The following is a 16,044-nucleotide window of genomic DNA, read 5'->3' on the forward strand; positions in this document are numbered from 1 at the left end:
AGAAGGACTAATTTGACACCAACGGATAAACAAATTTTGTTAAAAAAGGACTTCTGAAGTTCTTGATGGAAGATGAAATAAAAGTTTAGCTAGGTGTACTTGACATCATAAGAGTATTTTTTGATGCTTAAAGAAACAGATTGAAATGAGTGTTCTGGACAGCGGTCAGGTAACTAAGTTGTGAAAATGCCAAATCAATTAGGATCATATAACCAAAATTGAATGAGAAGTCCGAGTTAACCCTGTTCGTTATTGGTGCACTACCTGAAATGAATTTGAAAGCACACTTTCTGGTGCTTCTTCCATGTCAACTGAAATGATGTTCCACTATTTGTGTCTTGCTCTGGAAAGACTTAACTTCTGAAAAGAAGGAACAGTTGTTTTTCTACTCCTCTTCATAATTTTTTTTGATGAAGAACCTCTAGCTTCTTCCGACATAAATGGAAACAAACTAGGTTTAAACATTTAAAAAGATATAAAGGTTTATTAAATGAATCCAGATTTGACAGATATTACATAAATTAAACAGCAATAAAATTTTAATAGGGTTTATGTACAGATCACAGTGATTTTCATTGTGCAATGAGGGCTGACTTTGTAACTTTGAACAGTACTTATACGTGAGCTACAACAAGCAACCAGCAACATACAACATTATTCCAAGTTAGCCTCGCAAGTCTAGCAGTTCAAACCTATTATGCAGTACACAAATGCCTGCTACCACTACCACTATTTACTACACAACAGAGTATTTATAAAGCAGTCAAGGTTTGCCATAGAAAAGTGCAAAACATGGAAAGTCTGTACACAGTACAGTACAAAAAGGAATCATGCTACAGTCATTGAAAGCTGAAAAAGAATTCTATAGCATAGGAAGCACTGCATCACAATTCTTCTGAATGGCAAGCAGATGGGCTGAGGAACAGCCGTATCTTAATTGCTTTCAAAACTGCAAAATCCCTGTTCATCCATTTAAACGTATTTTAGTACCTATATTTGATCCATTAACAATGACTTTCTACAGTGGAAGATCACATTAGTTAAAGCTCAGTAGCACACATATTCATTGATCAAGCTAATTTACAGGAAAATCTACAGCATGTTCTCCATTGAAATCATGAAGCATTTATATCATTTGGTTACAAGGCAATTGAGTTTGCAATGCATGTTTTATCACTTAAAACCTCAAATTGGGCAATTAAAAATATATATATATAAAACTCAAAAATAAAGGTTGTTTTTTAATGTTTAACATTCTTGTTCACCGAAGCAGAATACCAAAGGCCTATGAGCTCTTGGAAGAGAACAGTCCTTATGCAACAGTCTATACGCAAAACCACATGTTAACAGAAGCAACCAAAATAAAATGAACTTCAGAGAATACCATACTTGAATAGAAATTGAAAAAGTGTACTAATCTGCTTTAAAAAAACCCATAAATCCAGAGTCCTTAGTGCAGTGTATATCCGGGGACTTCTGCGTGAGCACTCAGACAGAACTAAATTAATGGGCCATGAAGTGCCAGCAAAGACTTAAAATAAACCAGACTCATTTGTGCAAATAAATAAAATGGGCAGGTAATAACAGCTCATTAAGTTCAAGACTGTAGAGAAAAATAACTGATCATTTAAAATAATGCTTCAAAAATGTTTTGGTTTTTGTTTTTTAGGTAAGGATTTTAATTTAAAAAAATTTGAAAGCATTTTTGTACTAGAAAGCATGTTGACGAGGTCAGTAGTTAGGCATATGTACACATGGCTCTGGGAACAACGTAAAGTCAATGGATTAGCATTATTAGTAAGACTGTATTAGTTTCTTTAGTCTCTATCATGAGTGTCAGTGCATCCACTGCCAGCAATGGATAAGATTGATAAAAAGAAAAGCCACCATCTCAAGCATGCTGTTCAAGCATTCAAAACTTGTAACCACCAATGTGGCACATTGGTCAAATGCAACTTAATTTCCTCAGCTTTGAAGACTTAAACACAGTGCAGTTTTTAAATTTGGAGAAAAAAAAAAAATTAGCACACTTGCTTGTTGCAGTATGTACATATTTAAGAAGAAGTTGGTTTTGTAGTACTCAGATTCCACAAAACACTGTAAGCTTACACATCAAAAAAAACCCTGGACTGTGCTTGCTCCCCTTAGACAAAGTAAGCTGTGTTTTATGTGCTTGAGTTTTTCTGATTGATTTGGAATAGCTAATTCCACAGATACAAATACAGTGGACCAGATTCATTTTTTCAAGAGGATAAGATATTTTTACCAAGTTAAAATGATCATTTTCCATGGATTTTCCTGTATTTCATTATACATTCCTACACAGCATTTACTGTGTGGCAGCTGGGGCCATCAACCTGTGGCATTTGCATAACAAATATGACTGTGATATTCCAGAATTACCACTTTGAAGTATCTTGATTTTGTTACATATTGGGCATTTTTTGCAAGGGTTATGCAATCTCTTAAAGTTAGACTTGCTTTATGAAGAAATAAATCTAATACCCTAGAAACTGTAAGTTCTCAACAGTGCTTCTGTACTGCTTAGAGCTAAACAAAGGAGGTCACTTTTCCATGAGGAGACTCCAGCTGCAGACCTGTCATAAAATTATAAACACGGTAATTTCATTAGTGATTACTAGAATGCCTAATTCATAAACATTCAGGATTTAGTTTAGCAAAATTAATCTTTGGCCTATATTTCTTACGGCATTTCAGATCAAAAAATATTTTTGGTATAAGTATCATAATTTCACCAAAAGTTATCTAAAACCACAACATCTGAAAGGATGTAATTACTTTTTGAAATCGAAGCACTTCAAAATCAATTCCCCTCTATTAACACAAGTATCACAACACGTAACATGAAAAAACCCTAAAAAAAACTTCCTGACCTGTATATAATCTACCTTCATGTTTTTGTATATTCATATACATAGATACATACATATGCACATACTTAAAATGAAGCAGTATTGCAAATACTTCCTAAATACAGTGTACTTAAGCTGCTAGAAAGATGTCAGTACGGGATGAAGGAAGAGACTCCTTACATCTAAGGTCTGAACTCTGTACATACAGAATTCCTGGCAGCAGGGACTTTAGGACATTTCCAAAAGCAGGAGCAGAAAAATCCACCTCTAATATATAACTCAGTCTTCCCTCTGATATGCTGAAGTGCCAAGCATTCAACAACAACTATTTCAATAATGAAAAATGTCTGTTATGGCTCATGCTTTACATTTGGAGAAGACAGCAAGCTTGAGAGAGAACAACTCCTCTAAGAGCCAGTTAGAGCCCTTTTATCAGTACGCACTGAATTGCAATTTTTACAGAGAGTCTTCATGTGAGGAATCTCATTTCAAACAGTGTATAACCACTCAATATTCTGGTTTGTAAAGAGACATCACTGTAACAGAACTTCATAAATTAGCCATTAAGATGCATCTTAATCAACGATAAGACATGCCCTTGTCTTTCTGCTTTCAAGTACTATGGTTGCAAGTGTGAGGCATTGGAAAATTTAGGTACAAATCTTTTTTAAAACTTAATTAATTTTATTTTTTACAAAGAATTATAAAATGTATATAAGATGATGAAAAACTCATTTATCCTTTTAAGATTTTTATTCCTAGAGAACTTTTTGAAAAACATTATTTGAAAAATAAAAATCATAGACTCTGCAAAGTACAAAAATTTACATCTTTGCACAGTTCCTGTGCTTTAGTTGTATTGTATTCATTATATACATATATACTAATTTGTGCTTTTAATTACACAAGTTTAGTATGAACTTATAAAATTAAGTCTATGAGTTATCTAGGCAAAAAGGATCTCGTAATAGCAGGAAACTTAACTAAAGCATAAGTTAAAAAAAAAATTCTAAAATATACCATTTTAGTGAGTCTACTTCAAAGCAGACTATCGATATTACAATTTACTAAACTAGTGTCAAATGTTTACAGCAAAAAATTATTCTTGCCTGCCTCCAACTCTTTAGATATTTATTATATACTAAATATGCATATCTGAATGCAGTATCACTCTTATCCACAAAGGAAGTCTTCATTTATGTATGAACTCCATTTTTCTTCAGAGTTGCTCTTAGCACTTCAATTTCCTTCCAGTTTCTAAGACAAAAAATAATGAAAAAGGAATACAAAATACAATGTGGAACATGTGAATTGAATGACAAGTATCAGACTATCACAGTTATGAGACAGAACCCAGGGTACAGAATTAATCTGATGGTCTTGTTCCTCTAAATTCTTCATTCTGAATATAAAAATATTGCAATCAAGAACAATCACATTGCCTTAGCTGTCAAATCAATCTAGATATCTGCTTTTAGCACACTATTTTAAAAGTTTTAAGGACAGAAGTACTTAAATGTCTGTAGGCTAATAACTATTCATCATTGCAGAACATCAAAGCCTGTAAGAGAAATTACCTTTGTCATTCCATAAGCCTGCTTTACACCATTTTATTTCAGCAGTTTACTTTATGCTATCTGTTACTGTGAGTCATGTTGGCCCTAAGAGCTGTAAGGAAGTATTAATCAGTTATGAATCAGAAAATATAATTTTTGCATATAGCTGTCATAGACCTACAACGTTCTGAAGAGGACTCGTAACATTTGGACATACCTTGCCCAGTGTAGATGTCACATTCAGAAGTTCTTGAAAATTTCTAGATCTTTAGGGGGTACCGGAGGCGTCTTGTTCCAGTCATCTTCAGGATAAGCTTCAAAATTGGAAGTATCCCCATCACTGGATACTTTTGGTACTATAGGAGGCTAGACAGAATGAGCACAATAAAAATGTTAGTACAGTTTCCTCAGAGAGCTCCTTTCCATCATATTAAAGCAGAAATTCTGTAAAAGATTGATTAAACAAAGGGGGTACAATATTTACAAGAGTTCATGCTTTTCACTCATAATGAATGGCATGAGAGAGAGAAGCTTGCAGTGACACAGACATATTCCAACGCTTTTTTTATATCACAGTTAAATATTGTGGTTAAAAGACATTTACAAAACAGACACCTATTTTATTTAGCACTGAAGTTCTAGCTGGTTTACAGACTGAAGGTAACTACTGCAAATTACTACAACTAAGCTTCCAGGAACGTGCTGTTACAGCATAATCTGCCACCCTCCTTCCTCACTCCGCCCCTCTTCTGTGGCTGATGAGCAAACAGGAGTGTAATCACATTAGGTTTCTTTCAACTAAGAAAGAGTCTTGATAGCAGTGTGGATAACTACTTTCTAAGTGAAGAAAAAAAACCTCATTTTCATTTATTTCAAATAGATTGATTGCTTTTAAGAAGGATGAATTGACTAACTTGTGTATGCCTCACACTACCTATTATGCTTATTCTTAGCCTAGCAATAAACTCAGGCAGGTAAAGAAACTGCTGCACTGTAAAAACTCATTTCACAAGGATGTCTGTAAAAGCATTTCAATTCAAATGGATCTTTTTAAGGAAACTTGGAGGTGTGAAGAGAAATAATTGTTTTCTATTTCTTTCCTTAGAGGATCCTTTGGTTTCTAGTATTGCCCACCAGCCTCACAGTACCTGTAGTTTTTCCTTGTCCTCTATCTAGCATGGAGGTTACTCTGCCATTTTGGCCACAGACTATGAGATAAAGCTCCTTTCTGGAGTATTTCATTAGTTGCAGAGGTTAACGTAGGGCAAAAAACCCCTTTTCTTCTGTCTAAGGACATTCATCTCTCTATACCCTTTTCAGGGGATAGAGAGATGTTGTTGTGAACAAAACACTTTCGGCTGAGAAAACCTTACAGATGATCACCTAACTGGCTAGCAAAAGTCATGCCACAGGCAGAACTATGAAGTACAGCAAAATGTTATTCTGCACGTCCTCAAAAAGATAAAAGTCTGGCTCCTGCTAGCTCTGCAATCTTATCTGAACTTTTAGGCCTCTCAGTTTGAAACACCACCATCAGCAGGTTTTCAATGGGAAAGAAAGGGGCCCTGAGGGATGGAACTTCTCAGCTTCAGCCAAAAGTCAAGTCCTACTTTTGCATTTGGCAGTCACAGTACACTGCCCAGATGCGTAAGGAAATGTGCAGAATCTGCTCTGCTCCAAAGGACTATCTGCTCCACTGTGGGCAATGCCTGGTACTCCCACCTCCCTGGAAGCTTTTTGGCAGGAAAACCAGTTCTGTGAAGTGACACACAAAAAGAGAAAAATAAAAAAAAATAAAAAAAAAAAAAAAAAAAAAAGAGAGAGAAAGGAAAATCCTCTATTTTAGATTAACAAGATTATTTTCTCTCTTTCAGACACTACTATTATTTATATTACACTGTTATGTAAGATCCTGTCAGGGCTATGAATCAATGCTTCATTTTTACAATAAGTCAATTCACACTTTTTACTGGGAAAATGGAGAAATGTATCCATTATTTTGTATTTTCAATCTCTTAATCAGTGTGAAATAAAAGATTGTTAAACTAATTCTGAAGAATATAGCTGCCTCTAGAAATAATGAAGTCAATTTCTGACCCAATTCACATCCTTTCTCTGAAGCACAATTAAGCAGCAGCTCATCTTCCAACAGCTTAATGTAACCATCACAAAGATTAAGAAACAAGTTTTGAATTCATAATAATCTGAATGCCAAGGTGACTCTTTTTTTTTTTTTTTTTTAAATGAAAATACAACACTAAGGATGTTTAGACCTGAGATTTTTGCTTTCTCTCTCTAACATCCAATTTTTAATACTATCTGGTTTATATTTATTTGGTAATACAGTAGTTTGTCATAAACTTCAGAGTTTAAATACTTAAAAAACATATTATCAACCAGTTGGTGTTCTTTGCAGATTTGCCTGACCAGAAGTTATAGTATGTAATTTGAAAAAAGTGACTTCATTACAATAGATCTACATAAAATATCAACTGGGTGTAGTAATCACTAAAAAAAAAAAAGCCCCTAACCCACACATTTAAAACAATGTTGTTTTGTTTTTTTTTTAAGAAAAAAAGTCACCTACAGCTTTGTATTAGGATGTTGTCTACAAGAATACATCAAGAACATTTTAATCTCATCTACTGTGCAAGAACTCAATCTAAGATAGATAGCCAGAAATTCATTGTAAGAAACTAATGCAAAGAAATGGAAACCAAACATTTAATTGGTACTTGACTGACTGCATATGGCAACCTATATTACTGAAAATCGCTGCTGTAAAAAAATGTACTAGTTCGAACTTTGAGGAAGGAAAGAAAGAAGGCAGTTTTACTTCCAAAGCACTTTAAAAACCATTTTGTAGCGTTGACAGCTTTTGCAAACATCTGCCCTCATATATTACTAGAATTCAGTGCTGTTAAAAAGTATATCAGAATTACATTCATAAATCCTTCTCTCTCACCTTCCCGATTCTTCCTACTCCCATATGCTTTACATTTTATTAAAGAATTTACCTGAATTGAACTTGGCTCAAACATTTAAACTGCAGAGTAAAATACTTCCACAGATACAAAGGCAAGGGGAAAAAAAAAACAACAAAAAAAAAAAAATCAAGCCACCAAACCACCAATCCCCCTTATCCACAAAAATCACCTACAATAAGTAGTTACTTAACAAACCCTAAAACTGAAAATTAAATATTGTATTAACTGATCAACTTCAGCAAAACAAAGCAGGATGTTTTTTTTAGACATTTTGAACATAGACAACAATGCAAGTAGGCATTCATATAATTAATTCTTCAGTGTAAAAGGGCAAAAATGCATGTAATTATTGATATGTGCATATACACTTGTACTTATACATGCATATGAACACACAGACACAACAGGCAACAAAACCTCAACAGATGAAACAGATGAGCAGAAATGAACAATTTCTTGTTGCAATGTCCTATACAGTATTTTGCAGAATGTACCTTTAGTCTCCTTTGAGGTACAGCATCCCAATCTATAGACCTGAACCATCGATGTCTCTTCACATCATCTGCTCCATTCTTTAAAGAAAAAAATCAAAATAAATATTTAGTAAGTTATATGTATGCCAAACCATGTATTTCATCGTAAGGACTGTGGTATGAAGGCAGAATAATGGTCCGTCTAACCTTGAGTTTTTTCTCAGGTGATAATAATTAAAAGATTCTACAGGATAAATCCATAGTTTTATTTCCCTAGCAGATCCTGAGTTACAGCAATAAGATCCAAATTTCTTTTTTTTTTTTTTTTTTTTTTCTTTTTAGCCACATTCTTCTGACACAAGAGAGATGAAGAATAGGCTTTAAAATACCCACAAAACCAGTCACTGAAGTTCTAGTCACTTCTGTTTTCTCCAACATCTTAGAGAATGACTCTTGTTCAGATATACTTCCTAATTCTCACACTAATAAAAAAAAATAACAGGGTTGATGGTGTCTTAAATAAAAATCATGGCTGGGAAGCACGCAGTTCTGTCAAATATTACAGACATTTAGTGTCGTCAAGAGGTTCTCAGTATTGTTACAAAAGTATATATAGAAAAAACATTTGTTTACATTTTAGATCTACAGTTAAAGGTGCATTTGTCTTGTAGTGATTATTCTCTCTGAGCTGATCTGCTCATGATCTGCTTTGATTATGTACATAAAGAGTGAAAATGTCTGGGTTTTTTTTGTTTTTTTGTTTTTTTTTTTTTTTTTCCACCTAGGTTGAAGCTTGGTTCAAACACAAACTCATCCTCAAGGCATTTAAGCAGTGGGAAAAACAGCTGTTTCTCTGTCTCAGGCCTGATCACAGAACAGTTTTAATGCACAGCACTCGAACTCATATCACATGCAGCTCCACAAAACGAAGCATACCACACTTTTTTTTTTTTTTTTTTTCAGATTTATATGGAGTGGGACTATGCATGCTCATAGCCACAGAGGCAACAAAGAGCAATTTATCACCTAACTCCCTCAAAAGCAGATCTCATTAAATGCTTCACCAGAAAATGCCCAATGGGATTTACATTTTTTTAAACCAACTATGATTATGGAAAAAGATCAGACTTAAGACTGACCTACTGCCCCAACCCAAATCCTGCTTCTAATTAGAAGTATTTTTAATTTTGACATTTTAGACAATTGTATGGAAAAACCCCCAAACAAACCAAAACAACCACATACTAAAAAACCCCACAAAAGTTAGCCAAACACATTTCCTAGAACCAATGTTTTAATAAACCAAAGTTTGCATTTGATTTTGTTTTCCTTCAAAACTGACAAAATATATAAAAAGTTTTCACTGGTCAATAGCTTTCTAAATTTGCAGTTTTATGAAAGTTTTGGTTTAATCCTCCTGCTGCCACCCTGCCCCCTGAAAAACACTGCAAAGCATTCTGAAGGGTATGGAAAACATTTATTTCCTAGCTTTTTTTACCAGTCTAAGTTTGTGCAGTGAAAGGCTCTGGAAAGGAACTTTGGAAAGCAAGTTCTAGCATCTAGACTTATATCAGTATGTTCAAGGAACTTGGACGACTGTGCATCTTTTACCTTCTTCACCTATATGCAAAAAAGCAAACCTCTAATCTCCCCTGCCCAGGGAAATGGAAATTTTATCTGACTCTAAAGAACTAAAAGATTACACAAGCTAATTTAGGTATCTGCAATGCTGTAACAACAACAACAACAACAAGTCAATGAATATAGGATTAATTTACTCTGCCAAAGGGTAAATTAAGCTACATTGAGTTTTGTGTGGTGCTTTGGCTAACCTGTTAAAGTACCTGAGTTAGTTCACATGCAGCTAACTTCTCCCTGCACTACCAACCATAGCTACAGCACAGCTGCAGGGTCAGATAAGCTTGTCATACAGCTGTCATCATCTTGGCATTACAAGTAGTACCACATCAAGACGTCTCATGGAATTCACAGGATTGCTTTGTCCTCCTCACCGACGTAACACAGGTATAGAGCTAATTCTGAGTGAGGCTGGAACGCTACCTGAGACACAAGTGTACTTTTGAATAATAAGCTATTGCTTTCAGAAGTCTGTTCAGAATCTGATGAATAATTCTTCTTGGTAGAAGACTGTTTAACTGTGCTTAACAGCCCCACCACCAAACTATCCGGGCAATAACCAAACATCATGGTACTACAACAACCCTTATATTCTTTAAAGTAATTTCTAAGATTCAAATTTGATTAGTGCTCCTTCTGGGATTAAACAACTCCAAAGAAAGAACCAAATCTGCTAGCGCCCTGTTCTACAGGACTTAGCGCCCTGTTTCTGGTCTGATGTAAGTCTTCAAATCAATCAGTCAACAGCTAGTTTGTTTGTTGTGCTTTTTTTTTTTTTTTTTTTCATTTTTTTTGTTTTGTTTTTGGTTTTTTTTTTTTGGTTGGTTGGTTATTCTTTTTTTCTTTTTTTGTTTGTTTGCTTGTTTGTTTTTTGGGGGTAGGGTGGGGTGGCGGTGGTGAGGAGAGAGGGAAACTAATGCTATCCTTCATGATAATCCAGTCAAACAGGAGAATGATTTCCAGAAATACACAGTTAAACTCTGCATTTAGGACTGTATAACCTAAGTAATATATGGGAAAAATATACCTCTTTCATGCTTGTAAAAACAAAAGCCACAAAAGAGCTTTCCTACGTATTTCCTACAGAATTCTTTCAACCTTGTGCTATGTTCTGCATTACGCCTAACATTTTATACTGACCTTCATATTTCCTAATCGTCTTGTCCTGTCAACCACAAGCAGCTTCTTAATAAGGTCTCTGTAGTAAAGGAAACACGTTCTCTGTTAAACAGAAGTAATTTATATTTGACTGTCATACAAATTTTACAGAATATGAGCATATTTCCCTTTGACTAGCTAATACGGTATATAATTTGACCATTTATTTCCTTCATATTTTAGGACGCTTAAGAGTGAATGATAAAAAGGAATAACCTACTCGAAAAGGAACTTGCAAGAAACAAAGGAGAAGAACTTCCGCCCTCTCTCTTCCCCTGCCCCACCAAGCAGTGTCATAATATTCTCTGCATTTTTGTATTTTATTGGGCATTCCAAATCTCGAAATGGATCTCAACCCTATTTGGCAGAGCACTAATATATACAAAAATACAGAAAAAGCCACACCCCCAACTTTATACATTGACATTGAAATTCTGTGGCAGGTAAATACTCAAAAAAACTGTGGAAGTGCTCTAGTCATCTGCTTAAAACTAGTAACACCTATGAGCTTTAATTTAATTGAAAATGAAAAGCCTCCTCTGACATTCTAGTTTATTCAACGGTTCTACATAAATCTAAGTCAACATTTTAAAAGATGAACCTAAGTTCAGACACATAAAGGACTTCCATTTTAATAACAAAGTACTTTAAATATTAAGCACCAAAAACCTAACATAAATCAAAGTAAGTATCACAATTCATTGAGTCAGCTTTATTACTTATCAGTTGAGAGAAAAATCTGGCTTCACATTTCTATAAGCAGTTACTTTTTATCTCAATGATTATTTTGCTATTTACTTTTAGAATAGCAGCATTCTGGTCTCATTGCATAAAGTACCAATGACAAGAAAGAACAAAAGTTTAGCCATCCTTCTTTCTTCTACAGCTTCAAATAGGCCTGAGAGATGCAATGTTGCATGAAATGCAGGGGATCTACAGAGTATGGCTAATACCAATTTTAAACTTTGCAGAAGGTTTAAAAAAAACACAACAGCTTTATTTACAGAAAAGAATGCAAACATATTAATGACACACCTGCCTCTTTCCACCCTTAACTGTAATACCTACTATCCTTGAAATCACAAAAGCGTATGCCCAAAGAATATGTGAACTGAGTGAATGTGCTAGACTGTTTGAAAAGCTGTTGTATTTGGCAGGAATATAGTTCTAAAATTCAACTGGAAAAATATTCTATTACCAGATAAAAAGAGAATAAAAGTCAAGGTAGAAAGCAATTTTTAAAACTCTCATGATCATTCCAGCCAATCAAAGTTTGGATTAGATTAAGTCATGTGACTGACACCTTTTACAGTCACCTTCGCAGAAATACCTGCTTCTAGTTCTTCGTGGAAAAGACTATTTCTTACAGAGAAGGCTACAAGAATGGTTATAACCACAGATTAAAGCAGAAGTAGGACTGAAAAGAAATCCAGAAGCCCAGAAATAGCTTCACAGGCTGTACGGCTAAAGAAAAATCATGGAGTTTCCTATTCTTATATAACCAGAAAACATTCAATGGATCATTCTTGGCTTGCTTCAAAAATTTATCTTAGACAAGAACCGTTAAGGGATAAATTTGCTCAGTGATACTGTGTTGTCACTACAGATGAAGCCAGTTGCTGCATTCAGTAGAACAAATATCCATTAAATTTGAACAATTAATAGACAGATTAGTGCTTATTTATTACACAGTTTCTAAAGAATAATTTAGAAATGATCATGTTAAAGTCAATCCAACAGATATGTTTCTGTATGTATTTAGGGAATTAAATTATACATCAAGGTCATTCCAGACCAACAATCATTAAACTGCTGTAGTACTGGTGTATTTTTGGTATTTTCCAAAACTGTCTTTGCAAAAAAAAAAAAAGCTTACAAAAATGAAGAAAAAAAAAAAAAAGAAAAATATAAAGAAATAACTTATGAACTCATCAGTGGCCAAAGAAATAGGTAGAGCATAATTAATACTTAGATTTTATCGTAAGTGACGTAACACAAAACTCTGCTGACAGTCTTATTTTGGAATTTCCAGTTGGTTAATTTATCATCATCATCATGGCAGAAGCTGCTGTTGAGAAGAGATATGAACTAATGGTCAGATGTGTCAAGGACTTCATGTGTACAGCACAAAGGACGTGGAGAAAGCATCTGACCAAATTGCAAGGTGGCTAAAAAAAGTGACACAGTAGAGAGCAATACGAAGAGATTCTAGCTCAGGCCAGAAGTTACACAGCACAGCAAGAGGCAGTGAACATCATGAAGCAGGGGGGAAAGCAAAAGCGGTACAAATTCAAAAGGTAGAAAGTGTGAGAGGGTAACAGAGGGCAGGCAGGTAGAAAAATGTCAGCCAGTAAGTTTATGTAGTACATCTAGGTAGAAAAGTTTTCTCAGAAAGGAAAATAGTTTTGCTGCCTCAAAGCAGAGTTACAGTTCAGTTGTTATAAACACTGTATAGCACTAATACTTCAGACATAGCCTGGATGTGACAGGACCCAAGACAGTCTTCATCCTTGGTGAGGTACAGACTGATAGGAAGAAGAGAGAGAAAGCAAATGGGATACAAGTAAGGTACGAAGCAGACTGTCTGTTTGTTAGGACAAAATAATCTTGGCACTTGCTTTAAGCTAATGGTGCAGAGATGTCAAAGACTATCTAGTTCTGCATATCGTGGTTTAAAAAAAGGAAGAGGGGTTGACAGAACAAGTGAGATACGTTATGCTAACAACTCACTTCAGAAAGCAGGTGCCACGCAAATGAATGAGATCACCCAAAACCAAGGTGTGAAAGCAAGAAAGCCCAAGCTAGAATCCCATGAGATCCCTTAAAGGCATGAATGTAATGGGAATGAACTACCAAGCACACACTGGAAGAACATCTGGATAAGAAAAGCTGGGAGAGAGGTATATCAACAACTACGCTGATTAATGTATGCTACAATTCATGGGCAGTCATGCCTACATTAAAGAGCAAAACCTGCATATGCATGCTTACTACCAAAACTAGGAAACTTCACAGCATCAGGCATCTTCTGGATAGTAGAAATCAGTGTTGGTCTGTGAAAGTCGAGCACAAACTGAAGGTAACAGCATCTCTACTTCTAAATGCTTTCACCGTGTTAGACAAATTGCTAGTGCTAATAACCTAATTTGAGCTGTTCACCTTCTGGTCACACTCTTATACTTTAGTGCACACAATATTATGTGAGATACTCAGTTTTCTTCCTAAGACAGCCTGGGTTAGGAAGATCAGACAATGAGACTACACTAAATTGGAAACAGCATTGTGATAGTAAGGGAACCCTGTTAAGAACAGACACAAATATAAGATACTAATCAGCCTAAGGTGATGTAGACATGTTTGATTCAGAGCACCTGATGATTCAATGGAGGCTTAAAAAAAATCCTCCCCAATTATTTTTGTAATAGAATTCATAAAAGTTCAGAGAAAGTTGGACATATTTCATTAGATTTGTCATACAATATTTTATCTATTTACCTAGTGGTGACAGTAAGCAAGTGCCATCTCTAAGCTTGGGTCTGCAAAACACCTTCAACGATTTAACCCGGGAATGTAAGATTAACTTCCTGTCCTTGCCCACTCAATCATCTCTGCTTCTGAGGAGAAACATAATGCTTAAAATTTAATCTCCTCTGTTCTAATGTTTACTAACAGTTATTTCGATTTTAAAAATTTAAATAGGAATTTTTAAATAGGGAAAAAAGCATTTCATCTGCAATATACCTGTAATGATTGCAAAATACTATGAATAAAACCCACACATGCATATATAAGACTGCATATTGAACTGGGGCCCTACTATGAGAAGTGGAAGTCAATTTTACATTGGAACTTCTGAAGTATCAGAGAGGTCATTCAAGCAGTTACGTTGTGAGTAATTTACTGGTATGTAGGCATACAAAGGAATAGTTCGGTGTTCACTTCCTGCTCTCCAAATTTTTACTCATATTAAATTATCTCCTCACGTTTCTCCTCTTTTCTTTCTTCCAGGCACCAACCTGTTACCAGTAAGCTTTGTGCAAGGTGGAAAAGCATTTAATATTCCAAAACATGCAGAAAAGTAAGACAGGCAGATATTATCATACAACCATATCTCCAGCTTGGAGTCTAGCAAACATAATTTTACTTGGACTGCAAGAGTAAACGTAATATAAAATATTTTCCAACGTGGTGTTTTAGAAAACCAGAATCTGCTATCTGGTCTTCTATGAAGACCCTTTAGAAACAGTGCTCAGTAGGTGGTTAGAATATGAAAGACAGTGTTGGGAGTCATGGACTTACTTTACATACAAATCCAAATGCCTCGGGAAATCTATTTTGCCAGCAAGAATCTTCTGATATATACCAAATGGATTGTCATCAAAAAATGGAGGAAACCTATTTTAATACATCAAATTTTTAGAGGTTAGAAAATGAATTTCTAAAAATCTTATAAACAAGTATTATGTTATAGTAATTCCCTTCAGAAATCATTGATTACATTATTTTTTTTTGGTAGGGCATCAGGAAACAAATACTAACTTGAAGAGCAACTTAAGTGAAGGCTGCTACTGCAAAACAGAAAACATTTTTATATGGAACACAATGAATTAAATTAATACAGTAAAAATATAAATTAGGAAACAAATTTTCACTGTTAAAGCAAAAATTTCTTTGCCTTTATCTATAAAACCCAAGGGTATACTTTCCAAAACAGTATTACCGTTTTTGATCTTGTTCTGTAGCTACAGGCATACCCTTATTTACTAGTTTCTATCTGAAGTGTCAAAGGACCCTAATATGAATAGATTGTCCGGTTCTGTTATTTATTGTACTTCTTAAATTCAAGTATATGTTTTGTTAAGAGAAGGTTTGAAAGAGACAGACTGTTCAGAAGATGAAATTCTCTCAAAGTGCAGCTGTCTTCCTGTGTCAGACAGATAAAGTACTTATTTCATAATCTTCCCCAGATGATCAGTAAATCAAGATGCAATTAAAATTCTAGACTTAGTATTTTCTATAAAGTTCCTTCATGAAGTTATGAGCTAACAGAGAGACTACTTCTTGTGCTACAGCTACAGTAAGAGTGAAGCTTTCTGGTGGGCTTCCTTTACTAGTATAATACATACCCTGATTACTGCAAGAGGCTCAGAGTATGGGTGCATCAGGAGAATCGGTATAAGTGGCTTAGCCCAAGAGACAACAGGTTTTCAGAGCGGCAGTCACCTTTTTAGAAGTTACCACAGGAACACTTTTAGGGGAATGGAATAACTAACTACTCAGTCACTAGTCTCAATCCCACCTTAACTTCCGTAACATGACCAAAGCATCCCTCTTGCTATGTTTCTGTCTCAAACCCCCT

General features: G+C 34.9%; 1 protein-coding gene across 1 annotated transcript in view; it reads right to left on the reverse strand.

Moving 5' to 3' along the window:
• Positions 1-464: 464 nt before the first annotated feature.
• PRKX (protein kinase X-linked) overlaps positions 465-16,044 on the reverse strand; it is a 60,697-nt gene continuing 45,117 nt past the window's right edge. The window contains exons 5-9 of the mRNA XM_032994855.2: positions 14,985-15,080; positions 10,668-10,725; positions 7,911-7,988; positions 4,647-4,795; positions 465-4,130 (exon numbers count right to left, since the gene is read on the reverse strand). Of these exons, the coding sequence (XP_032850746.2) occupies positions 4,670-4,795; positions 7,911-7,988; positions 10,668-10,725; positions 14,985-15,080 (358 nt within the window). The 3' untranslated portion in view covers positions 465-4,130; positions 4,647-4,669. The remainder of the gene's footprint in view (positions 4,131-4,646; positions 4,796-7,910; positions 7,989-10,667; positions 10,726-14,984; positions 15,081-16,044) is intronic.

Source organism: Tyto alba, unplaced genomic scaffold, assembly GCF_018691265.1.
Source record: "Tyto alba isolate M040663 unplaced genomic scaffold, T.alba_DEE_v4.0 Super-Scaffold_14, whole genome shotgun sequence".
Taxonomy (NCBI): Eukaryota; Metazoa; Chordata; class Aves; order Strigiformes; family Tytonidae; genus Tyto; species Tyto alba.